Source organism: Phacochoerus africanus, chromosome 6, assembly GCF_016906955.1.
Source record: "Phacochoerus africanus isolate WHEZ1 chromosome 6, ROS_Pafr_v1, whole genome shotgun sequence".
Classification (NCBI taxonomy): domain Eukaryota; kingdom Metazoa; phylum Chordata; class Mammalia; order Artiodactyla; family Suidae; genus Phacochoerus; species Phacochoerus africanus.
In genome coordinates this window covers 120,801,029-120,828,411 of record NC_062549.1, presented here as the reverse complement: position 1 = coordinate 120,828,411, position 27,383 = coordinate 120,801,029, and the positions used below count along the sequence as shown (strand labels likewise).

At 38.3% G+C, this 27,383-nt stretch overlaps 1 protein-coding gene across 2 annotated transcripts in view; it reads right to left on the bottom strand.

The window, feature by feature from the left end:
- The window catches only part of DPYD (dihydropyrimidine dehydrogenase), a 787,163-nt gene that overhangs the window by 246,744 nt on the left and 513,036 nt on the right, over positions 1-27,383 (bottom strand). Inside the window, exons 15-16 of one of the 2 annotated variants that reach the window (XM_047785223.1) lie at positions 23,265-23,333; positions 12,223-12,306 (exon numbers count right to left, since the gene is read on the bottom strand). In XM_047785223.1, coding sequence (XP_047641179.1) covers positions 12,223-12,306; positions 23,265-23,333 — 153 coding nt within the window. Of the gene's footprint in view, positions 1-12,222; positions 12,307-23,264; positions 23,334-23,640; positions 24,477-27,383 lie in introns of those variants that run through there. The other variant, XM_047785224.1, reaches the window with a different exon arrangement.

Sequence of the window (27,383 nt, the reverse complement as noted above, 5' to 3'; positions counted from 1 at the left end):
TGCCCGATATCCCACGTTGCCTCCTTTAGGGGAGGAACGATGTTAAATTTAAACAACAAAAAAATGGATTTTTCGAATAAAAATGGTCCTTGCTAATTAACATTCATAACTATAAAACTGCATGATATTTGAATTGTGTCTGGAGATTTCAATAAGAACTGTTAGGGTTTCTCTTTAGAAATGAGTTTGGATCCAGAAAAACAAATATGACATAAAAATAAAGATCATTCAGATTGCTTTTACCAGTCATTTTCAGGAACATGGCCTTTTCAGTAATATTTATACAGAGGGGCTTCCATTACTTCCACAAACAGCACCAACTTCAAAGGGAGAAGCATCAGTAAAATGGGTATCCGTTTCTCCGGTTGGCAAAGCCAGGGATTACTCCTTTAAAATTCTTGTTTGAGAGGCAGTAGTGTCTGAGGTTGCGACTGAGGCTTGTCGGACACATGACCAGGATCTGGATCCTGACTCTGCCATTTACCTGCCCCGTGACCCTGCCACTTTACTTAGGCTTTCAGTCTCTGGGTTACCCCCTTTGCAAAATGGGAATTAATAACAGCACATACGTCACCGAATTCTGGGGGGATTACATGACTTAGACCTTGAACCTGAACCTGGCAAACAGCATGGCAGATGTCGGTGATTGTATCTGCTCTCAAGTAAGGTAGGAGGGAACATTCGAGGCATTTCTAATCCATGCCTGTCTGCCTTTAGATGGCGGGCATGGAGGCAGTGAAAATAAAGTTCTTAACCCCACTGGGGGCCAGATTAAGGGGACCTATTTTCTTATTCTTCCCTCACTCCTTGGTACAGATTTTGTTAATGTAGGATAGCAAGTCTGCAAAAGGAAGTCACGGTCAAGCCATTCTGACATCTTTCATCTTCTAAACTCCCGCAGTAATGTAGAAAATGCTCGTTCCTTAAAAAAAACTGATTAGTGAGTTCCAAAAATGGAATAACTGAAGAAGAGACAGACTCCTGTCCAGGGCACAGGGAATTGTGAATCATACGTACATGTGAGTAATATGTACTTCTGGGCAAATATAATTCAGAATGGATTTGAGACACAAATTGGAGAAATCAGACACACAAAACCTAAAATGGCTGAGGCGGAAAGACAACAAAAATCAGAACATTGAAACTGGTTTTAGAGGGAAGAAAAATGATCTGAAATGTAAGTTCTCAACTAACAAAGAATCGAGAACTGCATTGCTGAGTCACAAAAACTCATTTTGTATGAAGGCTTAATTCATCCATTACTCATTTGTTCATTCATTCATTCATTCGTACCTTTATTAATCTCTCCCAAAAATATTTACTGAGCCCACCATGTGTCAGAATAACATTAATCCTGGGGATTCAATCAGAGCAAGTCACTCTCGCCTTAGTTCCTTTGTAACACAGATAACGTTCTATCTTCCCTCTCAAAGTTGATTGAGGAGTGGATGGGATCCAATAGAAAGGCCTACCACATTGCCGAGAATAAATGGGCACTGAAGTTAATAACTCCATTTCTTTTCTTCATAAAAATCCTTCATAGGTTTATTATCTTGGAATATATCTATATCATGGTAACTCTACTTTAACTGTAGCCACCTCAAAAATATAATTCTTTTTTATTATCTACTAGGAAAACTTTACCCTAAATCCATCATCTTTATGGAGAGAGTGGGCATCTAATATGTATAATATTCAAAATGTTTTATGTATAAGTTTTTAATTGTTTAAAATAAGGATGGCTCCATTTAGAGGAAAGTTTTTAATAAGAGTTTAGTGGAAAAGACTAGAAAAAAGTATACTGAAAACACCAGAATCATAGATGTCAGTGATAGTCCAGGAATGAAAAGGTAAAAATCCCCTGATAGTTGGGATTATAAACCATGGATGTGTGTGAGGCTAGGTCATCAGATGGATAAAGAATGCTCATCTGTTGTGCATAAGAATGAGTCATTCATTGCACCGTGGAGCAGACGAGGATGCTGGAGAGAGTGGGGAGGACATCATTTATTTTCCTGGATCCAGACAATCACAAAGTCAACATCGACCTCATGCCATCAGTTACAAAACCTAACATACCTACCTTAGTTTACAGTACCAGAATTGCTCCATCTGCAGAAGCCAGAAAGTGAAGAATCTCTTTCCACTTGCTTCTTCCTTAAAACCCATATCCAACCCATCCTTAAGTGTTGCTTGATACACTTCTTATCTCTGGTATTTCCATTTCTCTACCTCTACCACTGTTTTCCTAATCTAAGCTACAAACCGCTGAACCACTTACTGCAAGGGATTCCCGTCTTCTCAAGTCCATTCTCATGCTTCTCTATTCTAGTCTCTCAAAATGAAAATATAATCTTATCATCTCCACCACTGTCACCATCCCACTCGCCATACAGATGCACACGCACGCATGTGCATACACACACACGCACATTTGATAAGCCTTTTAATAGCTTTCTACTGCTGCTGTGTGGATAAGATCAAAATGCTTACAAAGGCCTGACTTATGGGGTCTTACATAGCCTGATACGTATGATATTTTCCTCTCCAATATCATCTTGTGCCAGATACATCTGTTCTAAATGCCCCTTTCTCCTTTCTTGCCCTTCAACAGGACTTTTTTCAACCATAAGGCTTTTGCTCATGCCATTTTCACTGCCTGAAATGCTCTAACCCACCCCAATAATTGCACTTAGTTAAAAAATCCTCTAAATATTTCAGTTACCAGATCAAATAGCATTTCTTTACATAATCCTTCCTTGACCTTCCAGAGTCACCCAGAAACTTCGCATTACCTGCTCTTCCAATATCATGGACCACAACTTCATGACTACCATGCCAGTTATACTTTATTGTTTCTGGGGTTACTTGCCTGTTTTACTAAACAGAAAGCTCCATGAGGACAGAGAACATGTCTATTTTTGCTCATCATTATATTCTTAGTATTTTATACAATTCTTGGTACGTGGCAGATACTCTAAATATGTGTTGCATGAATGAAAGGTATAGAAATATTTGATGATTTGGGGAGTGCCAAATAGGGTCTCTAGAACCTGTTTCTCCTTAATAAAAAAGGCTCTTCTTTAAAATTTTCAGACCTACATGGTAGAATATAGAAGGACAGTCAAGAGTGAACATAGGAGAGAGGAATGAAGAATAGACACTAGAAGTGAAAGGAACTGACTATGCCTTTATATATCAAGTTCTCTCACGTGAGGCCAAACACAATTACAGGAAAAACAGGAGTGGAATGCCTACTATGCTGCCATCCAATTTCTGCTGTAGTCAACAAAAGAAAAATATTGGCAATGGAAAACCAGCAAGAGAAATCTTTGTTCATTTGACAGAGGGCCAGAAATCTTACCAGTAAGAGAAAAATTCTGTATGCTCTTTTTTATGAGTGATTAACATACATTAAGTGTAAAGGAATTGACAATTTGATCAATGAGGACTTTTAAAGATGAAGACATTCACAACAAAAAGATAGGGAGAAAAGAGTAAACACTCAAACAATCAACTGTAGATAAAATAAACAGCAAATAATATGAGGGAAGAATAAAAGATACTTAAGATATCTCAAAGTGGTTAAAATTGATAGTCATGCTTTAAATTAATACCTCTTTAAACAAAAGGTTTTTTTTTCAGAGTATGCATTAACTAATCATATTGCTACTTGATAAATTGAGAACAGAACATTAAAGAACAGAACAGAAATGTCAGCTCCAAACATGACTGTCGTTAAGGTTTCTGCAATGTAACCAAGTACAAGACAGACTTCACGTGTGTATAAAATCGGGGATTCTTGATAAGGACCGTCTCCTGTGTTTCTGGGGGGATGCGACAGCTCTCTGGGAACATGGCTGCCAAATGACAGAAACTAAAGCCATGGAGTTTTCAATCTTGAATCAATATTCCTAGGCTGTAAAATGCCACGAGAAATCTATTTCTTTGACTTACTTTTTGAGGGGAGGGGGCCACTTTTCCTTCTTCAGTCAGGAAATCCATGCATCTCCTTCCTGACATTGCTCACCTACTTCCAACTGGACGCCTTAAACTGACTGTCTAAAAGATTACTTCTACCCCAGCGGGAAAAGGTGTAAAAACTTTGTCTCTGAAGTAGGAGTTGCCCTAATTTTAAGGTCTTCTTGAGAATGGTGCCTCTCGTGCCTTCCTGTGATTTGCCTCATCTGTTATTCTCTCTCTTCGCTTATCTGAACTTTGCTGCCTTCAATTCTCTAAGCTCCTGAGTGTTTACTAGTCTTCTGGTCCATCTTGCTTTTTAGCTCAGTATGCAGTGTCCTTCACTCCTGGGACTTCTTGGCTTTTAATGCAGGACTCAAGTTTTGTTTGCTAGTTCTTCCAAATAGTCTAGGCTAGTGGGATCCACTTCATTGTCAATATTTCTGTTGTAGTGATTTTGGTTTCTGACTTTGTTTCTATTCTGCACTGCTGACACCTATTTATTCTGGTGTGACATTATGCTATGAGAACTCTGCATGATACCACAGACTACGATCATAGCCTCTCCCCACCTCTCTCCTACTTGTCTCTCTTTAGGTCAAAGGTACTTTTTGTTCGTAGTTATGCTATAGTCAACAGATATAGAGAAAACTCAAATTCGCTGTGATGTCATCACTCGAAAGTGATTTTTAAAAAACATAGATGCTATTGCTGCTTTATTTCAGAAATATAACATGATGAATACAATATTAAGTTAAAATATATATATTTAGATGCTTTTCCCACAACCATTCACAAAGAGGTCCACTTACTTGTACTAGGTATATATTTTTTTAACTGACAGATGCATATTTGTTATTCTAGATAAACATAATGATCTTTCCTGACCTAGAACTAATATCTCAGATTTAAATGGTGTTGCTTTCTACAAAAATTTTACAATTTTTAAAATAATGATTTTTATATCATTAACCAACATTAATAACTAAAATTGAAAAACTCATAGAGAACCTGCTTAAGGCAAAATATTGGCTGTTCTATAAATGCCTCTTACAGATTCCCTGTTGTTATCTACTTATCTAAGCACCCATGTCTATGCAAATGGCTGAGAATTAAAATCAAATAAGGAGTTAGGCAACATAACATAATGTAAAGCAAATATTTCTTTTTCATCGGAGATACTTTTTCTCATAAACAAGTTGGTAATTTATTTTAAAGCACTTCCAAAATGATACTGCCAAAAGGAAAAGAGAAGACAGGATATAAGTAAAACGTATCTGGGTAACAGCAGATTTTAGTCACTTTTGCATAAGCTTATACCATGCAGCCATTTCTCGGACCTCTTCCAGGAATGAAGTTCTTTTATGGTGCTATGATTTCCAAACCTGTTTTGTCTCAGAGGCTCCACCCACTGAGGCCAGCCCAGCCTATCCCATGTTTAGCCACTCAGTTCACAGACCTCGAGCACAACTTCCTAGCCTGAACTTAAATTCCTTCACGCTGATTAGAGCAAAATTAAACATCACCTTCAGGAAAAGGCAGCACTTTGTCACCTATGTTTCTTACAGGTCTAGAGTCAGAAGAGGTGAAAGGAACCAAGAACCTAAAACAGAGGAGGTCTCGTGGGTACATACTGGACCAGTATCAAAAAGCAAATTTAACTTGGCCATGACCCTCACCTTAGATCCCCAATAGATGCCAGAGAGGTCACTGTGGCTTCAGTTTGTTGTATTTTATCACTGGGCGGGAGGTTCTGACGTTTCTTTCTCAAACCTTTGAGATTTCTCATACTCCTAAGTTCCTGCCTTTCACCCCGCTGGGAAATTAAAGAAGAGCTTTGGCTTTATGAGAGGCATCTTTATACCGTCCCATCCACAGACATTCAATGGGGACCAGAGTGAGGCAGGGCTATGGTCAGTGTTTCCTGGACTTTGTGCTGCACATGAGATAGAGGGTGTGTTAACCCAGCCGCTGGAACAAGGTTTTATTTCCCAAGGGAAATGCTGGCACATCTGGGGCAATGTGGTCCTCACATTTAGTTTTGGATTCTCTTCCTGGTGACAGATGTCTGCTCTCTGGCAAGGGTAAGAGTAATAATTTGTGTTTTATGAAAAATGTTGGCATATTGTAACAGAAACAAGCCCTTTTCTCTCTCTTTTTTAATAAAAATGTAGAGTTTATGTAAGTTAAATTTGGACACAGCACAGATCATCAGGGAAATATCAAAGTGTTGCTTTGAGTGATCTTAATATAGTCAGTGATTATTTAAAATCACTGAGCATTTTAAGACTTACCACTCCTACACCTGTTTGTTTTTGCTTAGCTAAACCATCAAAAGGCAGGACTGAGTATGTATTCTTGATGATAAAATTAATGGTAAGACTACTTTTTTTTTTTTTTTGGCCATGCCCACATCATGCAGAGGTTCCCATGCCAGGGAGTGACCTGAGGCACAGCAGTGACAATGCTAGATCTGTTAACCACTAAGCCACCAGGGAAATCCCTGACCGAGCTGCACATTCCAATGTTCAGAAATTCTATACAGAAGATGTATGTAAATAAATGGAGTGGGCTGTGAGAGGGCAAGACACAGCAAGTGATGCTAGGGCACTGCCATCTTTTTTCAGGACTATGCTTTGTTTGTAAAGCTAGAGAAGTCTTCCCACCAATTATATACTATCATTTTGAAATTTTTCTATCCAAAGGAATTGTTACTGAACTAGCTGTGCACTATTTAGCAATCACACCTACAGTGAAGGCCAAACTATGGCATCCAAAACACTGAACAATGAGAACACTACCCTGAGGGCCAGGTAAATAACATCTCTGTAGCTTCTTAGAAGTGTTAGTTAAACAATCCAAATTCACCGACAGTGATTCAATCTCTAGGTCACTATCGAGTCCATGAGAGTATGCATCCAGTTCCTACCTTTAACTTCTTCATATACACTATTTCTCTCTTCTTATGGAAAATGTGCTTGATTGCTAAGACATGCCCACTTAATCAATTAGATGTCATCTGAGTAATTTCAGTTGAAAAGATATGAATTCCAGGCAGCGGGAATAAGAATAATGATGATGATGCACAAAGGCATTCAGCTAGAAGTACCCAGGGCCTTTGACTGACTTCGTCATTTGACTGGAGATTTGGATGCACTCAAAGGGCACAGTGGTACACACAGGAGAGAGCAACGGATGGGTCAATGACAAGGGCCCCCGGCTTACGGGCCTTGCTGGTGGGTCATCTCAGGCTGAGCCAATTTAGATAACTTCCCAGTCCCCAATTCCTTCCTCTGAATGGGGAAAATCTCCAAGGTTCTCTCCGTTCTGAAGGTCTGCGCTTCACTGTGCCCATCACTGACTCAAGGCAAAGAGGGTACACGGCTGGTGTGAAAAAATAACTGAAGAAGTTTTAAATGTACATTTTTTGATGGCAAGGACAAAAACCATTTGAAGGGGATTATGTAACTAGAATTGTTAGAAGTCCTGTGCCTCTTGCTCCTCTTTAATGCTCCGTAGGAGATCAAATAAGAAGGTGGGAAGGCAAGGCATCTTATCCCATATCCTGCCCTCCACTCCCAACTATTCTTCTTTTAGTAGCTGACGGAGGAAGGGTCTAAGAATTAAAGGTACAGCTGGCTGAAGAAGGCAGCCTAGAGATTCTTCACTGTCAGGAACTCAGAGGGCTAGCAAAAATCCTGGAAGGCTCGGTTTCAATATTGAAAGGTTGAATCAAAGAGATACATACTGATCAAATCCATGTTGAGAACGAGCACTTATCCATGGTCAAATGTTTGCTGCTATTTACAAGTACCACATACAGTGTTAAGGGGACTGAATTAAGCTCTAGTTCCTCACTGCTACATGGCCATGTAAGACAAGTATGGCTTCATCTTCTTTATTTCAAGAGAAGTAAGAACAGAATTTTTCTGTCTAGCCACCTGTTTTTAGTTTTGGTACTAATTTCAAAAACAAAACAACCACAACAACAATACAAAGCCATTCAAAGCCCATTCAGCTCCCCTGTGAATCTAGGTTAGGAGGTTTTAGTAAAAATATTCAGTATAATTCTAAAAAGACAGAAGAGGGATATTCATTCAATTCTTAATGAACACTTAGCACACTGGAAAAGAAGACAACCTTCAAAAGGCACCATCTCATCTGGACTTTATAGAATTTATTACAGTTCACTTATGTTTATAAAGTAATATGCTGTCACAGGAAATAGGTTTACATAGATTTTATGTAGACAACTTTAAATCTGAATGTTAAAATATCAGAGGAAACACCCTTATTCCTGTGAGATGAAACACCTAAATAGTAGGTTCGGGTTTGTTTGTGACTTGAGAGCTGACGAAGTCCTGCAATTAATTTTTGATTAGTAATAATATTTAATGCTAATATTGGAATACCAAATTATTAGAGACTATTCTTGGTGCCTTGCCTATGTTCAGGGTTAATGCTAATTAAATCTGAGGTTCTGGTAGCCATTGACCAGATTTGTACCCTGGGAAACATGGAAGCTCAGGAGGGATTTTTTTGCTTCTTGTTTTTTAATTTGTTCAGTGGGATAAAGACTATCCTACTTCAGAGGATTGATGTGAACAGAAGAATGAAGACAAAAACCAATTTCCTGTTGTACTATAACTCTGACTCTTTGGAGTATATGCAACCCAAACTAGAACATATTTTCACCTTTGCTTGAGCATCAAATTTATTGGGGGGGGTATAATTAGTTAAATGGAAAAAAATCTTATAAAAGTGCAGGCTGACATACTAAAAGACCAAAGGTTCTATTTTAACCACATTAAGTACAAGATGTCTACTGAACCAAGCATGTTTAAACAACTGCTACTTGGATAGTCATCAAATCAAGTGAAATATACCAAAAGTGAGCAGTATTGCTTGATATAAAAAATTGGTTATCAAATACATAAAACATTGATGTTTATGCAAGCCAAGGAAAATATTAATATTTTTAAAAAGAACAACATGATATGCACTTGTTTATTTCTTTAGTTTCTGTTTTACCAATGCTTTTTATGGGTAGTTTAAAAAACCATATTAGTCTGCTACTGATAATGTAAGCATTCAAAGCATATTAGAGCTTTAAGGGATTCAGAGATCATCTAGTTCAAATCCCATATTGTAGAGATAGAAACTGATGCGTCAGGAGAGGGAGTAGCTTGATCAAGGTGACATAGATGGCTGATGGAAAGAATAAAGAATGAGACTGCCTTTAAACACTTAGCAAGTGTCATACTAAGTGGTTAGGACTTTATATGAAGTTTCACTTTGCAGGGAATACACAATTCAAAGTCTCAAGGTCAGTTTGAGGTTTTTCTTTATTTCTATAAATTCTATAAATATATATGATGTCCATATGTTATAAAGTAAAGGTTATAGCCTTCTCTATTCATAAATTTCACAATTTTTAGTCACCTATGGGAAGACTTATAAAAGAGCTTAAATAAGTATATATGTAAATAGGCAATTTAAAATCAGGTATAAAAGCAGCATTTTCACTTATTTAATATTTGCAAGAAAATATTTGAGATAAAGGAGAAAAAACATGTTTAGAGAGGAAAATGTACTGTATTATGATGCTCTACCTCTCCGTAAGGAGCTAAAATTATTATGATTCTAGAAACACCAGAAATGGGGAAAGTACAGAGAGTGTTTCTAATAAATAAATATTCTAGCCATGGAACTGATTTATGTTTGTTTGTTCCATTTTGAGGCTCTGGCAATACACACAGGTCTGTGCTTGACACACAGGGAGCTTTCAGGAGATGGAAGGCAGGATCACACTTGATGGGGAAGAGGAATCAGAACAGCTTCTCAGTCCCCTGGCACTGAATCCAAATTCCCCATTGTACCAACTGAAAGGTGCAAAACTATGAAACCTAGGGAGGGAGGAAGAGGCTATGGGAACAGGAGGCAGAGAAAGGGGAAGAGGAGGTAAAAGAAATGATTAAGCCTCAGATGTGTTTGTGTCTGTTCTAAAAAGACAGGTTTTTTTTTTAATGCACTAATATTCTTCATTCTAGCAATCTGATATGTTGAAATTCATGTGTCCCAAGGAAGAGTAATCATTTAAATTATGCTGGAGCAAAATGACTAAATTAGCTTTATTTTTTCCATTGTATAATTTATAAGAGAATATAAGTCAAAAGAAAATTTCTAAACTTGGCTAATAAAAGAACTAGTTTTAGTTTTAGAGGTTATAACTAAGCTAGCAAATAAAATGAAAATGTTCCCATTCCTTTCAGCCTAGGATGTCATGGGTTTGGGAACATGTTTTCTATGAGTTTTATAAATCTTAGTGATAACTGACTACAAAATTTTAGCATTTCCATCCTTATTCAGCCAAAGGTTGTGCAAAAATGTATGTGGCTAACTCTCTGGAGAGGATACACCTAAGACACTTAACAGTAAGGTACATTTGGAAGTGTTCATGAAGCAAAGCACATATACACAATAGAATATAACTCAGCCATAAAAAGGAATGAAATAATGGCATTTGCAGCAACATGGATGGACCTGTAAATTATGCTAAGGGAAGTTAGTCAGACAGTGAGACCTAAATGTCACACACTATCACTTATATGTGGAATCTAAAAAAAGGATATAATGAACTTCTTTGCAGAACAGATACTGACTCACAGACTTTGAAAAACTTATGGCTACCAAAGGAGGCAGGTTGGGGAGGGAGATGGCTGGGGTGGGATGGAAATACTGTAAAACGGGGTTATGATGATCGTTGTACAACTATAAATATAATAAAATTTATATGTGTTTAAAATGTCCACTCTAAAAATTAAATTCAAGCCTGGGTAACGTTTTCAAAATAATTTCATATTTGTGGCAAGGAATATTTATTAAAATTCAGCTTTCTTTTAAAAATCAGCCAGTAGGTTTATATTTTCCATAGCTCTTTTAATTCAGAGAAGTAAAAGATGTTTTGGTTCTAAGATTCACTGGGAAAGTGGTAAAGAGAGAAACTTAACTCCTTCAGATGTCTTTTCAGGAACCTTCCTCATTTTAGTCAAATTACACATCTTGAAATACTATTACCTCATTTGACTTATAAAAATCATGATTTCGTATAAGGATATGTTCCCTCTACAGGCAATTCTAAGGCTTGTTCCGCTACCACACTTACCGATCTTCTGGACCTGTTGTGAGTGGAAGAGAGGATATGCTTGGGAAACGTTGGACTAGGCCATTCTCTCCTGCTGCTCCAAAAGAATATTTTCTTCCTAAGTCACAAATCTACTCTGAATGTTAATTAAATATTTACAAGGTACTTTAAAATCCTCCCTGAATGCTAATATGAAAATAGCAACCTATGTTCATTTGAATAAGCAGAAATTTCTGCCTGCCCAAATGAAGGGCCTCTGGTTTTGGAGTTTAATTCAAATAATTGTATGACATAGGAAGAAAAAAAAAAAAAAAGAACTGAGCACCTACTATGTACAAAGCCCTGTGCCAGGTATAGAAATAAAAGAAAAATTTCTAGGACTAGGAGATTTGTCATAAATTACAACATTTTGCATTATTTAATTCACATAATTTCCCTCCAGGCTTAAGAGCTAAATTAGATGCAAAATACTCACCTTTTTAGCACTAAGCTTTTATACTGCTCCTTAACATATAATACTGTATCTAGTTCCATAAAGACACAGTATTTTCTAGATATTAACATATATTTCCACATTTTATTCATTATGTTTTTGAAAGTATTATAGCATGAAGGTTCCATTTATTGTATCCAAAAATAAAAATAGCATCAAAGTCTTTTTGCAACTCCCAAAACACAGTTAGGGAGTAATGATCATATGCTAAAAAATGTAAAATGCAATTTGCGCTGTGCCCCATTTACTACAAAATCACTACGAACAATGCATTTTGTACAGTATATTGCTCCAGGGAAACTGGATCAGCATCAGGAATGAATAAAGAACATTGCATTTGAAATCAGCTAATTCTGCTTCAGCGCTTTTAAAAACTATTTGTTATGATATTACCTCCTGTCAAGCACATAATGTGATATTTTCCTCAATAAAACTAAACAGTTGCTGTAATTTCAGTTTCCCTCATTTTCCACTTTTTAAGCACTAAATATTTAAACAATGCAGACCTGGAACTCTCAAGCCAGTCATCCAATCCGCCCATCTTCCTGCCTAAGGTATAGTAACTATCCGTACAGGGGCCTCTTCCGTCACACAGACACGCATAACGCAGCTGTTGAGTCCTTACCTGCCCACAAGCCAGGCCCATTCCTCTTTCTCCCATGCCGTGTGGACATGACAGATTTAACTCCAAGGCATCTGCTCCCGAGGCCTTTAAGATGGAGAAGAAAAATGAGAGAAAAGCCAAAGCTTTAATCCATGTACTGAAAGGCTTTCACCATTGATTTCTCAACACAGGTCACGTTTGAAAATGTTAACTATTCTGTTTACTGTACTTCACCTGTCATGTGAGGTATTTTCTGACTCTCTTAAATGACTGCATATTACAATAATTGTAACAGCAAATATATATTGAGTACTTATAAGAGACACTCATTGCTCTATGTGAGCTACATTTGTTACCGCTAACTCTCATAATCCTAGGGTTAATAGGGTACCGACTTTACAGATGAGGAAAGCAAAGCACAGGCGAAGTAAATGACGAGGCTGGTTATCAAAGGACACAGCAGAGACTGATAGAGGTTTGTTTAACATCACATTTATTTTGCCCTGTACAGCTGTCATTGTTATAGAAACAAATCTTACCAATTCTGGATAACTGGTACTGGAAGTAGCAATATAAAGAAAAATGTAGCAGGCTAGTGGAAATGAATAGAAGTAAGAGTTTCAATGTTCTTTTTTATCAATTAACTTTTATTATTTATAAACGCTGCTTTCATATGCTTTGGAGCATTCAAGTATGTTAGTTCCCCAAACTGGAACATTGTTAATTATGTTCTATGCTGCGTTAAAGAAAATTCAAAAATAAGATTTTGGTAACAGTTCAGACTAAACCAAAGTATATAAAAACAAAGTCTCTCCTCCCATTCCCTACCTCTAATCAATGTTAACAATTTGGTGTGTAATTTTCTATTTTTTCTATGTATGTAAAAAAGTAAAACACATTTACCGCATGTATTTGGCTTTTTTTATTTTTTTTCTTTTTAATTTTTCTTCTAGTTTTCTTGAGATATAACTGACATATAGCCCTGCGTACGTTTAAGGGGTACAGCATAATGATTTGACTTACACGCATCACAAAATGATTATCCCAGTAAGTTTCGTGAACACCCATCATCTCATACAGATACAAGAGAAAAGATAAATATCCTTGTGATGAGAATTCTTAGGGTTTACCTTCTCAATGACTTCGTATATAAGGCAGTGTTAATTATATCACTCATGTTGGACATCACACCCCTAGTATTTCTTTCTCTTAGAACCGCAAGTTTGTACCTTTTGACTACCTTGTTCTAATCCCCCCCACCACCTTTTTCTATGTTTGTTTGTTTGTTTTCAAAGTATAATTGACCTACAACACTCTGTTAGTTCCCGGGACGGCATAGTGATTTGATACTTCTATACATCTCCATAGTTATAAAATGACCACCACAATAAGTCAAGTCATCATCTGTGACCATACAAAGACGTTACATTACGACTAACTATAATCATCAAACTACATTTTATACCTGTGACTCATTGACTTTGTAACTGGAAGTCTGAACCTCGTAATCTACCTCACCTATTGTTCTCATATTTTTTAATTGATAATCAATTTTATTGTATTTTTTAAAAGTCTATGCTGAGAAATATGAAGTGTGGATAATTTTGTCTTATTTAATAATTAGATAGGAATCCTTTTCATTTAACGCATTAATTCATGAGTACACAAATGGGTCTTGTAAAAATGAACAAAATAATTTGCTCTAAGCATTCTTAAAATTATTGGAGAACCAAAAAATTCTTGAGAAGTCTTCTGCAAAAAAACTCTAAGAACAATAAAACAATTTTTAATTTGAGGAATGTGAATAAACTAAACTATTCAAGTTTTATATTCTTAGCTAACTTCTAGAATTCCTCCATCGCCACAATTTCTTTTCAAGTAAAATAAACAAGACGTTCGAATCTAACATGTTACCACATCATGCAAAAACATTTTAAAAAGTTCATTATTTTCCAAGTATATCAGACCCTTCTTGAGGCCAACAGCCTTTCTTCAAGTCTCTCTTTTATTCCTAATTGTTCAAGATTTTAGCCTATTTTTTCCTGCTTTATGAATTTAAGCAGGACAGAATTCTGGTTAGCTCTTTCTCCGTGGACTTTCTAACCCACCTTTATTCATTAGTGAGTCTACTTTTCCTTCTGCACATTTGTGGAAGTTCATTGATCATTCAGCCAATTTTCCAACATGCTTTTATTTTGGATTTCCTTATCTAATTCAGTTTTAAAATGCTTCATGTTATTTGAAAAGTACTGTACTACTTCTTTTCCTGCTGGCTTGGCAGTGAGCTTGGACAAAGCACAGGCTGCTAAACTCAGCTCTAATCCTAGGTCAGCTAAGGAACTGGGGATGCTTTGGCCAAGTCAGTTAATTTTCTTTGCCTCCATCTGTCACGTGTAAATGTAGATAATATGACCTATCTCAAAGCAGCATCATGTGAGAATTTCCAGCATAATTAAAAGATTGTACATTGCAATTAGATACAATACTATACTTTTCTAATTATTGCTTAGTTATTTCAAGTATTTCTTTTAGACTTCTTTATGTAGTTGAAATGCAGCAACTAATAGCAACTCAACTCAATAACACTTTGGCTTAGATAAGCTTTAGGTGGCATTTGTATATATATTTACATGATATGTATTTCCTAAAATGTAAGTGCAAGCTTACAATCTGCTATCACGACATAATAACTAACATTTACTGAGTACCTACAATGTGTCAGATAGTGTACTAGGCTCTTAGTAGTGGGATATACCATTATTCCCATTTTGCGAGTGATAAGACCAAGGTATGAAGCATTTAAGCGACTTACTCATTGTTGTATACATGAGCTTGTAAATGAGAATAGAGTCGTGACCCCACCCATTTTTGAGTCCAGAGCTGTGTTCTTAGTCAATATCATAGCTTAGTAGAGTTCATTATCCCAAGGCTGCTGTTATTTCAGTGTGTTAACAAAACGCTGTGGTGGCATCCTTACAGCCTCTAAACTTTAAACAACCTATCCAAGTTAGGGTCTTTTCAGGGGCTAATGGTTAAAAATGTCCCCAGTGTTATGCACATACACAAGCACTGACCCGCCAAACACACCTGGAAAGACCTTTGAACACAGGGCCTCAAAAGCGGAGAAAATCCTGCTGAAAGTAACAGAGAGATTGGGAATATTCATTTGGCCTCTACTTGAATATTCCTGTCATAGGATGTACATTACCTTAAAAGGCAGTTAATTCTATTTCCGAGCAACTGTATGCATTCGAAAAGCCTTAATTGCTGAATGAGCATGAAATGTTAAATTAACTGAAACTGGGCATGCATTCTGACTCCTGTTCGTCACAAGCTTTTTAACTTAGCCCAGAGTTTATTCTACCTCACCTAAATGATTATACAATAAAGTAACCCAGTGATGGCAGTGACATAGAAAATTTGCTGTTTCTAATTTCATACGTTATCTATTTATCATCCATTTATCTGCATGAAGGAGAATGATATGCTACTAGTGTGGACTCTGGAGCCAGATTTCATGGGTCTGAAGCCCATACTGGCCCTATGAATCTGGGCATATTACTTAACAGCATTTTACCTCAGTTTCTTCATTTCTAAAACATGGAAAATAGCAAGTAACTCAAGTTTGCTGCACTAACGTATAAACAAGTTTAATAAACGTGAATGACAGAATAGTGCCTGGACTGTAGCAATTACTATGTGAATGTAGGCAATTACTGCCTTCCTACCTATCTCCTGTCTGTCTGTCCATCCACCTGTCCATCCATCCATCTAGTTAGACTCTCCAACTTGCCCCCTCCTCAGTCTTGATCTGGGAAAGGATTTAAAGTAATTATCCATACTTGGGGGTAGGGGAGGAAAAGAAAACTATTGTGAAGAATTCTCAGAATAGTGGTTGTGGTGTAATTTTTAAAAGTCATGGAAGCACCTTATAAAAACTCTCAGAGAAAGGAGGGAAGCATAAACCACTAACCCTTGTACAACATGTACAACAAAAATCAGGTACACAGCTCTCTCCCTTCTCTCTCCTTTCCTCTCCCTTCCTCCCACGTGCTGCAGCAGAGCGAGGCAGGGGACCAAGAAGATTTGAAGAGGAACCACACCCATCGCGGGGTATCAGGGCCTGAGCACAATGAGGATGGACATGTGGAGGCAGCTCCGTGTGGTGCATCAGTGCCCAGCAGGAAGGGAGGTCTTCCATGGGCAAGGACGGCGGGGAGGGGGACAAAAGACGTCAGCACCCAAGCAAGGTGGGGAGGGTGTGACCTTGGTGAGGCATGAAAGCTACACTTTTTGGATTCCTCTTAATTTCTTCTAAAAGAACATATGGTCCAAGGCTGACTTTCTATGTGACACCACTGACATCCAGTATTGACTCTCTGAAACGACTCCGAAGGAGACTGCGAACAGGTAAACACTGAACAGGCCTGGGCGCCCCACTGGACACTAAGTCAGGGACTGTTTTTTGTCTCCGACTAGATGTCTCTCTTTCCTGATTCCATACTGTCCCACTGCGCCGTCACTGTTCAGGATCCAACTGGTCCTGCATATTTCTGTGCTTTTATCTCGGTGTATTTGAGATTTCCTGATTTTAACATCTATGTAACCTTACAACACACCACTAGCCTAGACTGAGGTGAAAAATGACAAGAAGCTGGCTTGTAAGGGGTTTATTTGGACTTTCTGCTAGGAACAGTATGGCCACCAGGTTTGGACACCTAGGCCTCCGGCTAGGCCTTCCTTATCTCAGCCTACCAGTTCGAGTCAGACCTTTGGCAATCCTTCAAGTGACTTAAAACCTTCAGCTCTGGATCTTCATCCCTCAAGTTCACTGGTGCTAAACAAAGTGCCACTTGTCCCATTTACTCTGTAATTGCTTCCTTGTTTGTCACATGACAGAACACCAGGTCTGTGCCTCTATCTCACCCCAGTCAACAAATATTTGAGGACTATACACTGGCCACCAAAGGCCCGTGTTTGGAATCAGGGATCAAGGAGTGCATGGGGGTCTTCACCCCCAGAGTTTGCTTTGTCCTAAGGAAGACCTGTTAAAGAACTACTGACACCGTTTTATTAAAGTCTGCAGAGAAAAAGCACAAGCAGAGGTAGCCCCAGATTTGGGGGAGCATGAAGCTTAAACAATGTGGGGAAACTTCTTTAAAAATAATTTAAGAATCACAAACACAGGAGTTCCCGTCGTGGCGCAGTGGTTCACGAATCCGACTAGGAACCATGAGGTTGCGGGTTCGGTCCCTGCCCTTGCTCAGTGGGTTAACGATCCGGCGTTGCCGTGAGCTGTGGTGTAGGTTGCAGACGCGGCTCGGATCCCGCGTTGCTGTGGCTCTGGCGTAGGCCGGTGGCTACAGCTCCGATTGGGCCCCTAGCCTGGGAATCTCCATATGCCTCGGGAGCGGCCCAAGAAATAGCAAAAAGACCAAAAAAAAAAAAAAAAAGAATCACAAACACAAAATTAGGTATAGGCGCTTGGAAGTAGCTTGCACAAACAAGAGCTCTGAATCTTAAGCTTCATTAGGTCCATGGCAATTTAGCTTCTGAGGACAGGATCTTGGAAGGAGTAGGACGAGGGGGTTAGCCCGCTGGGAGCTCAGAGTTGAGGAAAGGGAGAACGTCGCAGGCCAAGGGAACAGCAGCGGCTCTGAGTTGTAGATGTGATGGAGACGCCAAAGAGGGCCAGTGGGGGGCTGGAATGTAACAAACTAACCCAAGGTGACACTGCGGAGGGGGTCGGGGCCAGACCATATAGGTCAAGTTAAGAGTTTTGCACTTTAAGAAAGGCGGACTGATTGTGGGCGAGAAGATTAGTGGGGCTTCCTGAGATAAACGTGGACGGGCAACACACACGGAGCACACCCAATTTCTGTCTCCTCAGGTTTGATGGTTTTCCTTACTGCCCAAGCTTCTGCCACTAGCTTGAAGGGAACCTTGGCCCTCGTGGCTGTCCTCACATCTCCCCTCAATGCTAGCTCTCACAGCTCCTTCAGCATGAGAGTGGGGCTTGGTCACAGGCTCCACGGTACCTGTCCAAGTGAGAGTTCCAGGAGGCCAGTGCCCTCCACGTGATTCGGGATTTGCCTTCTCTAGCAGCTGCCTAAAGGGGGCAGCACATGACCCAAAAGTGCAGACAGAAGTGCAGCCCTGGGGTGTAAACTCTGGCCACTGAGAGACGGGAGACAGGGAGGGACAGCAGATACCCCTCATCCTTCTTCTCCTCTGAGCTGCTATGAGGCAGGAGGATTCCACACAGCCCTCCCGGGCCCACCCGGATAAGCCACTGGCTCCATTTCCTTGGGAAGCTGGAGCCAGCTCTGGAAGGTACCAACTGTATCTGCTCTCCCTTCCACCTGCTGGCTTTCTTTTCTTCCCTTCACTCTTACTTCTCTGCGATTGAACACGTCAGTGAAGCATCTTCACATTAACTTTGACTCAGGCTCTGTTTTCTAAGCTAACACACATTAAGAAATAAATGGATTCAAAAATCTATTAAAATGAATTCAACATCTATTTAAGACCTACTATTGTGAGCTGTCAGTATGGTTCAATGTGGTATACACATTTGGGGGCGGCAGGGGGGGAGCTGCACTCAATGCATAAAAATGTTTCCAGGTCAGGAATTAAACCCACACACAGTAGGTGCTTCATAGATCTTCCTTCAGTGTAACTGGGATAGAGTATCAATATCCCAGAAAAGTAGGAAAGCATGTGATCAGATACCTGAACCAAAAAAAAAAAAAAAAAAAAAAATCCAAAAAACAAACAAACGAATGTAACAATGCTATTGTTGACAACAAGCCCCGTAAAACTCTTCCAGATGCTGCTTCTGTTCTATGGTGCTAAAAAGCCAAGACAAATTAAAAACAGTTGAAGAATGCATAAAAGAAGACATTAAAAGCATTTGTACTCTAAGGTTAGAGTGAAAAAGAAGTTTTAGTTCAACATAGTTCTCTTTGTGTTTGATAATAAGGGATATACATTAACTATTTTTTATATTGAAGTTGTATTAATTTACAATGTTTTGTTAGTTTCAGGTGTACTGCAAAGTGATTAAGACACATTATTTTTTCTTTATCAGATCCTTTTCTCTTATAGCTCATTATGACATATTGAGTAGAGTTCCCTGTGCTATAAAGTAGGTCCTTGTTGACTACCTATTTTATATACAGTAGTGTGTGTGGTATATTTAATCCAAACTCTTAATTTATCCCTCCCCCTTTTTCTTTTGGTAACTATAAATTAGTTTTGTCTGTCTGTGAGTCTATTCTGTTTCAAAAATAAGTTCATTTTTATAATTATAATTTTTTTAAGGTTCCACATAAACACACTATCATCTGATATTTGTATTTCACTGTTTGTCTTACTTCACTTAGTATGAGAATCTTTTGGTTCATTTACATTGCTGCAAATGGTATTATTTCATTCTTTTTAATGGCTGAGTAATATTCCATTATCCATATCACCACATCTTCTTTATCTATTCCTCTGTTGATGGGCATTCCTTCCATGTCTTGGCTGTTATAAATAGTGCTGCCATGAATACTGGGATGCATGTATCTTTTTGAGTTATAGTTTTCTGTGGATATATGCTCAGAAGTGGGATTGCTGGGTCATATGGTAACTCTGTTTTTAGTTTTTAAAAAAACTCTATACTGTTTCCCAAAGTGGCTATGCCAACTTATATCCCAGCAACAGTGTACAAGGGTTCCTTTTTCTCCACACACTTTCCAGCATTTATCATTTGTAAACTTTTTTATGATGGCCACTCTTACTGGTGTGAGGTGATACATTAACTTCTAAAAACAGCATTTAGTTGTTTAGTTACCATGTTTTAAGCATTTAGTTACCATGTTTTAAGAAGGTACATAAGTTCTATTTTTTTTAACTACTTCTGGGTCTTAAATGTTTGTTCAAAATAGTAAAATAAAATGGTACCCTCTGGTGAAACAAATAATCATCCCTTCTTGTATAAATTTTCATTCTGATATAGAATTTTTCAGTCTTTTTTTCATGTTAGTACACAACTGGATGTGTTCAGCTGTTACACATGTGCATTTCTGTTTTCAGATATAGTAGTAAAGAACTGATGGTAAATTTCCTCAATTCTCTATTACGTATTTCAAGAATTAATCCACGTTAAGGAGAAGGACCTCCTGAATTTAAATACACTGATTATCACATTAAGTGATTTGCTGAACTTGAAATCCGTAGCCTGCTAGAATAGCTGGTGTGCCTGTGCCTTTTTTACCTCTTGTTATCAAAGACATGTATTTTAAGTTGTACAGTATACTCTGGCTTGAACACTTTTTGGTTTTGTAGGTTTATTTTAATGTGGGCTCCTCTACTGTAAGTGAATTTGTTTTAATCTGTACTGAAGCATGTGTTCATAAAAACAAAACCAAATACTGACTCTACAAAACATTCCTGGGTGTGTACCACATGAGCTGTGATGAATCCTGCTGCCTATCACTGCCATCCAGGGAAATGTGAAGACCGAGGGGCAGTTCCCTCGTGTGATATATCCTGAGCTGGCCCATAGTTCAAGACCGCAGGGAAGATTTTTTTTTTTAAGTTGACACCACCTATAGAATGAACATCTTGATATGTAGAGTGCTTTCCTGTGGACAGATTTCATAAACTGTTTTGACTGAATGGAAGGCATACCTTTTTTTTTTTTTTTCATTTAAAAAATCATTTTCCTTTTGTACTTTCTTCCTAACTTTCCTATTTATTTATTGCTATGAGAACTTAGAAAATGATATCAAATAAAATAGCAATTAAAGAAATAGGTATAGGAGTTCCCGTCGTGGCTCAGTGGTTAACGAATCTGACTAGGAACCTGAGGTTGTGGGTTCGATCCCTCGCCTTGCTCAGTGGGTTAAAGATTCAGTGTTGCTGTGAGCTGTGGTGTAGGTTGCAGATGCAGCTCGGATCCTGCGTTGTTGTGGCTCTGGTGTAGACCAGCGGCTACAGCTCCGATTCGACCCCTAGCCTGGAACCTACATATGCCGCAAGAGCGGCCTAATAAAATGGCAAAAAGACAAAAAAAAAAAAAAAAAAAAGAAATAGGTATAAATTCTGGAGAGGGTGTGAAGAAAAGGGAACCCTTCTATATCATTGGTGGGTTGTAAGCTGGTACATCCATTTCAGGAAACAGTATAGAGGTTTCTTAAAAACTAAAAATAGAGCTACCATATGTTCCAGCAATCCCACTCCTGGGCACATATTCACAGAAAATTATAACTCAAAAAGATACATGCACCCCAATATTCATGGCAGCACTATTTACAACAGCCAAGACATGGAAGTAATCTAAATGTCCATTGACAGAGGAATGGATAAAGAAGATGTGGTGATATGGATAATGGAATATTATTCAACTATTAAAAAGAATGAAATAATACCATTTGCAACAACAAGGATGTCAACTAAGAGATTCTCACACTAAGTGAAGTAAGCCAGATAGAGACAAATTATCATATAGTATTATTAATATATGGAATCTGAAAAGACAAAAATGGTAAAAACGAACTCATTTACAAAACAGAAACAGACTCACATACTTCAAAAACAAACTTGTGGTTACCAAAGGGGAAAGGTGAAGGGGAGGAATAAATTAAGACTCTGGGATTCACATACACACACTGCTAGGCATAAAATAGATAATCAACAAGGAACTACTGTATAGCCCAGGGAACTGTACTCACTGTTCTGTTATACCTGTACGGGAAAAGAATCTGAAGAAGAATGGCTATGTGTATACGCATAACTGAATCATGCTCCCGTACGCCTGAGACTAACGAACACAACACTGTACATCATCTAACTGCAATATAAAATAGACATTAAATTAAAAAAGAAATAGGTGCAGAATGTGAGAAATGGGAACAATATCTTTAGGTTGGTTAGTATGTCACTAATATAAAGGCTTTTGTCTTTTGAAAAGAAAAATTTACTTATTTAAAAATTAATGCCCATTACTGAAGAAAATAAGTAGTTATTATTTAAGTTTAATATGTTATTTTACAGAAGGGCAGAGAAGCAAGGAGCATGATAAAGCCGTTTATCACAGTCAGCTTAAAAGTGGCAAAACTCAAGCCAAGCCTGGGCTCTGTGTAAAATGTCACAGTCAACTGGATAAATACGCATAAAATGGACCCAGCACCAAAGGCCGTGAAGCCAATACTGATCATGTTTAATTTGACCCTTCTAAGTCCCACAAATAACGTTTGCACTCACAGCTTTAAGACACCCAAGTAAAACATACAATCAACATTACTGAACACTATCTAGAAAGCTTTGAAATGTTTTACAGTGTAGAGTCATTTATTCACAGTATTGTTAGAGTTCGTATTCTATAGTTCCGAGAGGTTTTCAAGAAACCCCAGCTAAAGCTGTCTATGGTATTTTTCAAGACAGAACGATGGACCTAAGTATACAGCTTTAAGTATGTATTTTTCTATTTGAAATACAAATTTGAGGCACATGGTTAGTTGTTTGCATTTGTGCAAGAATCAATTTATATTATAGAAAACCTGCTGACTAGTGTTCCATTCAGGAGCATTCTGTCCCAACATTTTATGCATGTCTGTATTCAAACGAGAATAGTATTAAATGAACCTTTTATATTTTAAATATTCAAGAGTTTTATATTCAAAATTTCTTTTCTCGCTGTCAAACTGGTTTGCCTAAAGGCAGGGTAAGATCAAGTTAGACTCTCAAAGGTAGAATTAAATTTTATCTTGGCATCCATCATAATATACAGTTTGCTTAATATGCAAATAAAGAGTATATGGATTCAAAGAATAAAGGATTTTTAGGCAGTGTGTGAAATCTGAGGGACTGCTTTTATAGAACAGATTCCTTTCCCATTTCCATTTCCATCATTTTAATGAAAACACAGGGTAAACAAATTATAATAGAAATGTTTTAAGTTACCATTTTCCATTCAATTTTACTTCTATTGGGTTATTTTTCATGACAGCTCTTTATAAAACTAATAAAAATAGAAGAGAAGAAATAAAATAAATATAAGGTAAAGAAATCGTTACCTCAGCCTTTCTGGAGAGTTCCATCCAGTCATTTTTGTTGTAACTACACATGATGCTGGCGATCACAATCTTTAAAAAGAGAAAGAAAAGACTGTAAAGAGCTATGCCTTTGTACTTAAGCATATTTTAATATTTACATACATATGTTTATAATGGTAACCTATATTACACAAATTAGTTTCCCATTAGCTGCAAGAAATTGTTAAAAATACCAGAGTATTATAGTGAAGCAAAGGATGAGATTTGGGGGCTTCAGACTTATGTTACAGACTTTCTCATTTACTATCTTTGACTACTTTGAGCCAAGTTACTTTTTTCTGATCTTCAGCATTCTCATTTTTATTTATTTTTAATTTATTATTTTTTTCTTTTTATGGCTGCACCCACAGCATATGGAAGATCCCAGGCTAGGGGTCGAATTGGAGCTGGAGCTGCCAGCCTATACCACAGCCACAGCAACACCAGATCCGAGCCACATCTGTGACCTACACCACAGCTCATACCAACGCCGGATCCTTAATCCACCAAACAAGGTCAGAGATCAAACCCGCGTCCTCATGGATACGAGTCGGATTCTTAAACCACTGAGCCACAACGAGTACTCCGCATTCTCATCTTAAAGATGGAGATAATAGCACTGACTTGCCAATTTAAAATAGTGATGGTTGGATTTACATGAATTTGTGTATGTGCAAGTTTCTTTAAATCACACAAGGATGTAGAAATATTTATTAATATAATTATTGGTATAGCAAAAGGGTTCAAGGTATGGAACAGATAAATTACTGTCTTCTTTAGCCATGTCTTATTATAGTATAGATAATAACACCTTAGCTGTTCAGAATGCATTATAGTTTCAAATCTTGTAAATGTTGATTATTTGATACAGTCTTATGGTAACCTTATAACAGAGGTTATATAGCATAATAATTACTAGTATCTGCTAGTATGAAACCAGAATATCCAGATCAGAGCTTGAACTCTACCACTAACTCTGTGGCCCTGGGCAAGACTTTTAGCTCCCTCACTGGATAAGAGTACTACCTACATAGAAAAGTAATAACAGGATTGCTAGGAGTTACCTGGTTCCAATGATGTGCTAGGTACTGCTTGAACGGTTTTCACCTTATTCACTCACTTTTCCATTTACAACATTATTCTCCCCATTTTACAGATGCAGATGCCAGGCGCTGAGATGTACAGGTCACAAAGCTAATAAGGAGGAGAGCCAGTACTCAGACCCAGTAATTTGACTGGGACTCTGTGTTTTTAACCTTAGGTTTAGTTGGCCTAATATATGTATACAGTACATGTCAGTAATTCTATTTATTAGCATTTAAAGACTATAAGATCATGACACAGAGCATGTGCCAAGCCTAAAGTCACAGAGTCTTGTGGAAGAGTCCACTAAAAGCCATTAGGGTTTCACCACATATACAGCTTTTGTCTAGAAAAAGCAAAACAAAACAAAGACATGCTGTAAACATCAGAGGAATGCGTTTAACATAAAGAGAAAGACAGAAAATAGGTTGTGATCATATTGGAGAGAGTTCTGAATACCAGCGTTCTAGACATTGAATAAGCCTATCCTTAATGTTGGGTCTGTTTTTTCTTTCCTGATAGATAGACTGTGATCTCCATGGGTGCTGGGGCTGTTCTGAACCATTCGTCATTTGATCTTAAAGAACCAGCACGATGCTTGGCACATAGCAAGACTGAGTGAACAAATGCACAAGGGCACTAAAGGTTTAGGAACAGGGGATTGCTTTATCAGTTCATCCTTTAAAGATTAAGCAGAAACGAACATCAGGACTTAGAGAAGGGAAACAATAAACAATTGGTGAAAACTGTTGGCAAATGTTATATGAATCAGAGTCAACAATGCACAGGGCTACAGAGAGTATTGGTCTTGGTGATGGAAAAAAAAAAAGTCAGATATTAGAATACACAGGACTTGTGAACCAGAAGGACCAATTAAGAAAGAAGAATCCAGAGATCTGAGAGTCTGATCCTGAGTGACTGAGAAAATCTCAGGACTTCTAAAGGTAGGACAATGATGAGAAAAAAGGAAGCCAGGAGAAACAGTATATTCAAACAGATTCCTCTTGAGAGAAAGGAACAGAGAGAAATCTAAAAGCAGACGATCCTTAGAGGAGGAAAATTAAGAATGCATAATTCATTTTGATTGAGATCAGGATTCACCTTCTGTGTCCAGTGAGGATGCAGCTTTTAAGAATTTGGGAGAAAAATGTAAGAATAATTTATGGCCTTTTTGGTAGGAGCTGAAAGAAAGCGGAAAGTCCAAAAATTCCAAACTTGCCCATTTGCAAGCAAAAAAGGGTCACTACTGTAATTACGCATCTTCAGTAAGACATGCTCTTTCTGCCCTTCCCACGTGATCTAAGACCTCAGGGGTATTCTGCTCCACTCTCCAGTTAGAAAACAGACCAGGGAGGAATACCACAGAGGGTACCAGATCTTCTGGGACTAACTAGAGTAATACCTCCTTATGAGTATCCCCTGTATGGAAAAAAAAAAAAAAAAAAGGACCTCACAGGACAAGAAAATTAAATGGGATGAAGGCTGGGGACAGGCAACAGTGGCCTGCTGTCTTCGGTGGCCTCGAGGTCAAGTAAACAAACATTAAAAAAAAAAAAAGGTTAATCCAAGGATTTAAGGAAGGAACAAAGTCCCCAAGCTGGTTGGTAAAACTTCAAGGGTAGAGTTAGATCCAAAGATGCTGACTGAAAAAGCAGTTTTAGCTTCGGTTATGAATTCTCCTGTGGCGAGAGAGACAAACGATGGTCCTAGGTTTCTAGGGAATTTTATTACTCAAAGCAAAGCAAGACCAGACAAAACAAATAAACAAAACAAAACAAAAATGAAACCCAAATATGCCTCCAATCATGACAAAGTAATCCTCAAGTTCACATGCCCATGCAGATGTGGAGTGGCTGCTAAATCGGCAGGGCACCCTCCTCTCCAGCGCCCCTCTGAGGGTGCCATGGAGGACAACTTACTTCCAGGGGCCAGCACCAACTGCCAGGGAAGTAAGGTTTACTCGCACTGACAATCGATGTGACAGATGCTTTCAGCTAAAGACTGGTATTGTTCCTTTATAGTAAATGGCAATTTTTATTCTGATAAAGCTGTTTTTGCTTCAGATATATATTGATTGCATCTGGATTGGCTAAAATCATCCTTTGCTTTTTACGTCCTGAGGGTCATGAGGAGCTACAATTGGGCTTGATGGCGAGAATAAATGTTACCCAGAGAGCTGTCCCAAACACTCGAGAACATGGTGCCACCAACTGCCAAGGAGTGCAGTGACGGACGTGATTTGGGGCACGCTGTCATTGCAGAGGGGTGGCCACAGGTGGGAGAGTACATTATGTTGAGCAGACACAGGTTTTGTGTGCTCTGAGCAGCCAAGCACTGCTGCGTTGCTGTCTTTTCCTCATCTTCTAAAACAGATTCTACCTCTTTGTCCAAGAAGCTGGGAAAATATCCCTGACAGGGTTAATCATAGTGATCAGCTTCTCTGCTCTCGTTAAAGTCCTTCAATGGAGCTGGAAAGATAAAGGCTTTTTTTCCCTCTTTGGTCCCTAAGCTGGAACGAAGTGTGTTCAGAGCAGCTGGCTCCTCACTTAACCAACCAAATCCTCCCACCCCAACCCAAGGTTGGCTGCACCAGGTAAAAATAAAGCAGAGGCAGAGGAAAGTAGAGATGCACAATGGAGGGAGTTTCCTGCCACTTTTAAGTCAGGTGTACCACTAACATGCCTGCACATATGAACCAATAAATACCACTTTGGGCTTAAGAACATTCAAGTTACATTCTGATTTCCTATCACTGGAAGTCTTGACAATTACTATATACCAAACTAAAATGTTTATTTTTAAAATAACTTCCTGGAGTTCCCTTGTGGCACAGCAGGTTAAGGATCCAGTGTTGTCACTTGGTGGCTGGGGTCCACGCTCTGTCGTGGGTTCGATCTCTGGCCTGGGAACTTCCACATGCCATGGGTTTGGGCAAACAAAAACAAAAACAAAAACAAAAAAACACAAAAAACAAGACAAAAAATAGCTTCATAAGCCTTTTTTCTCTCAGGTAAAGGG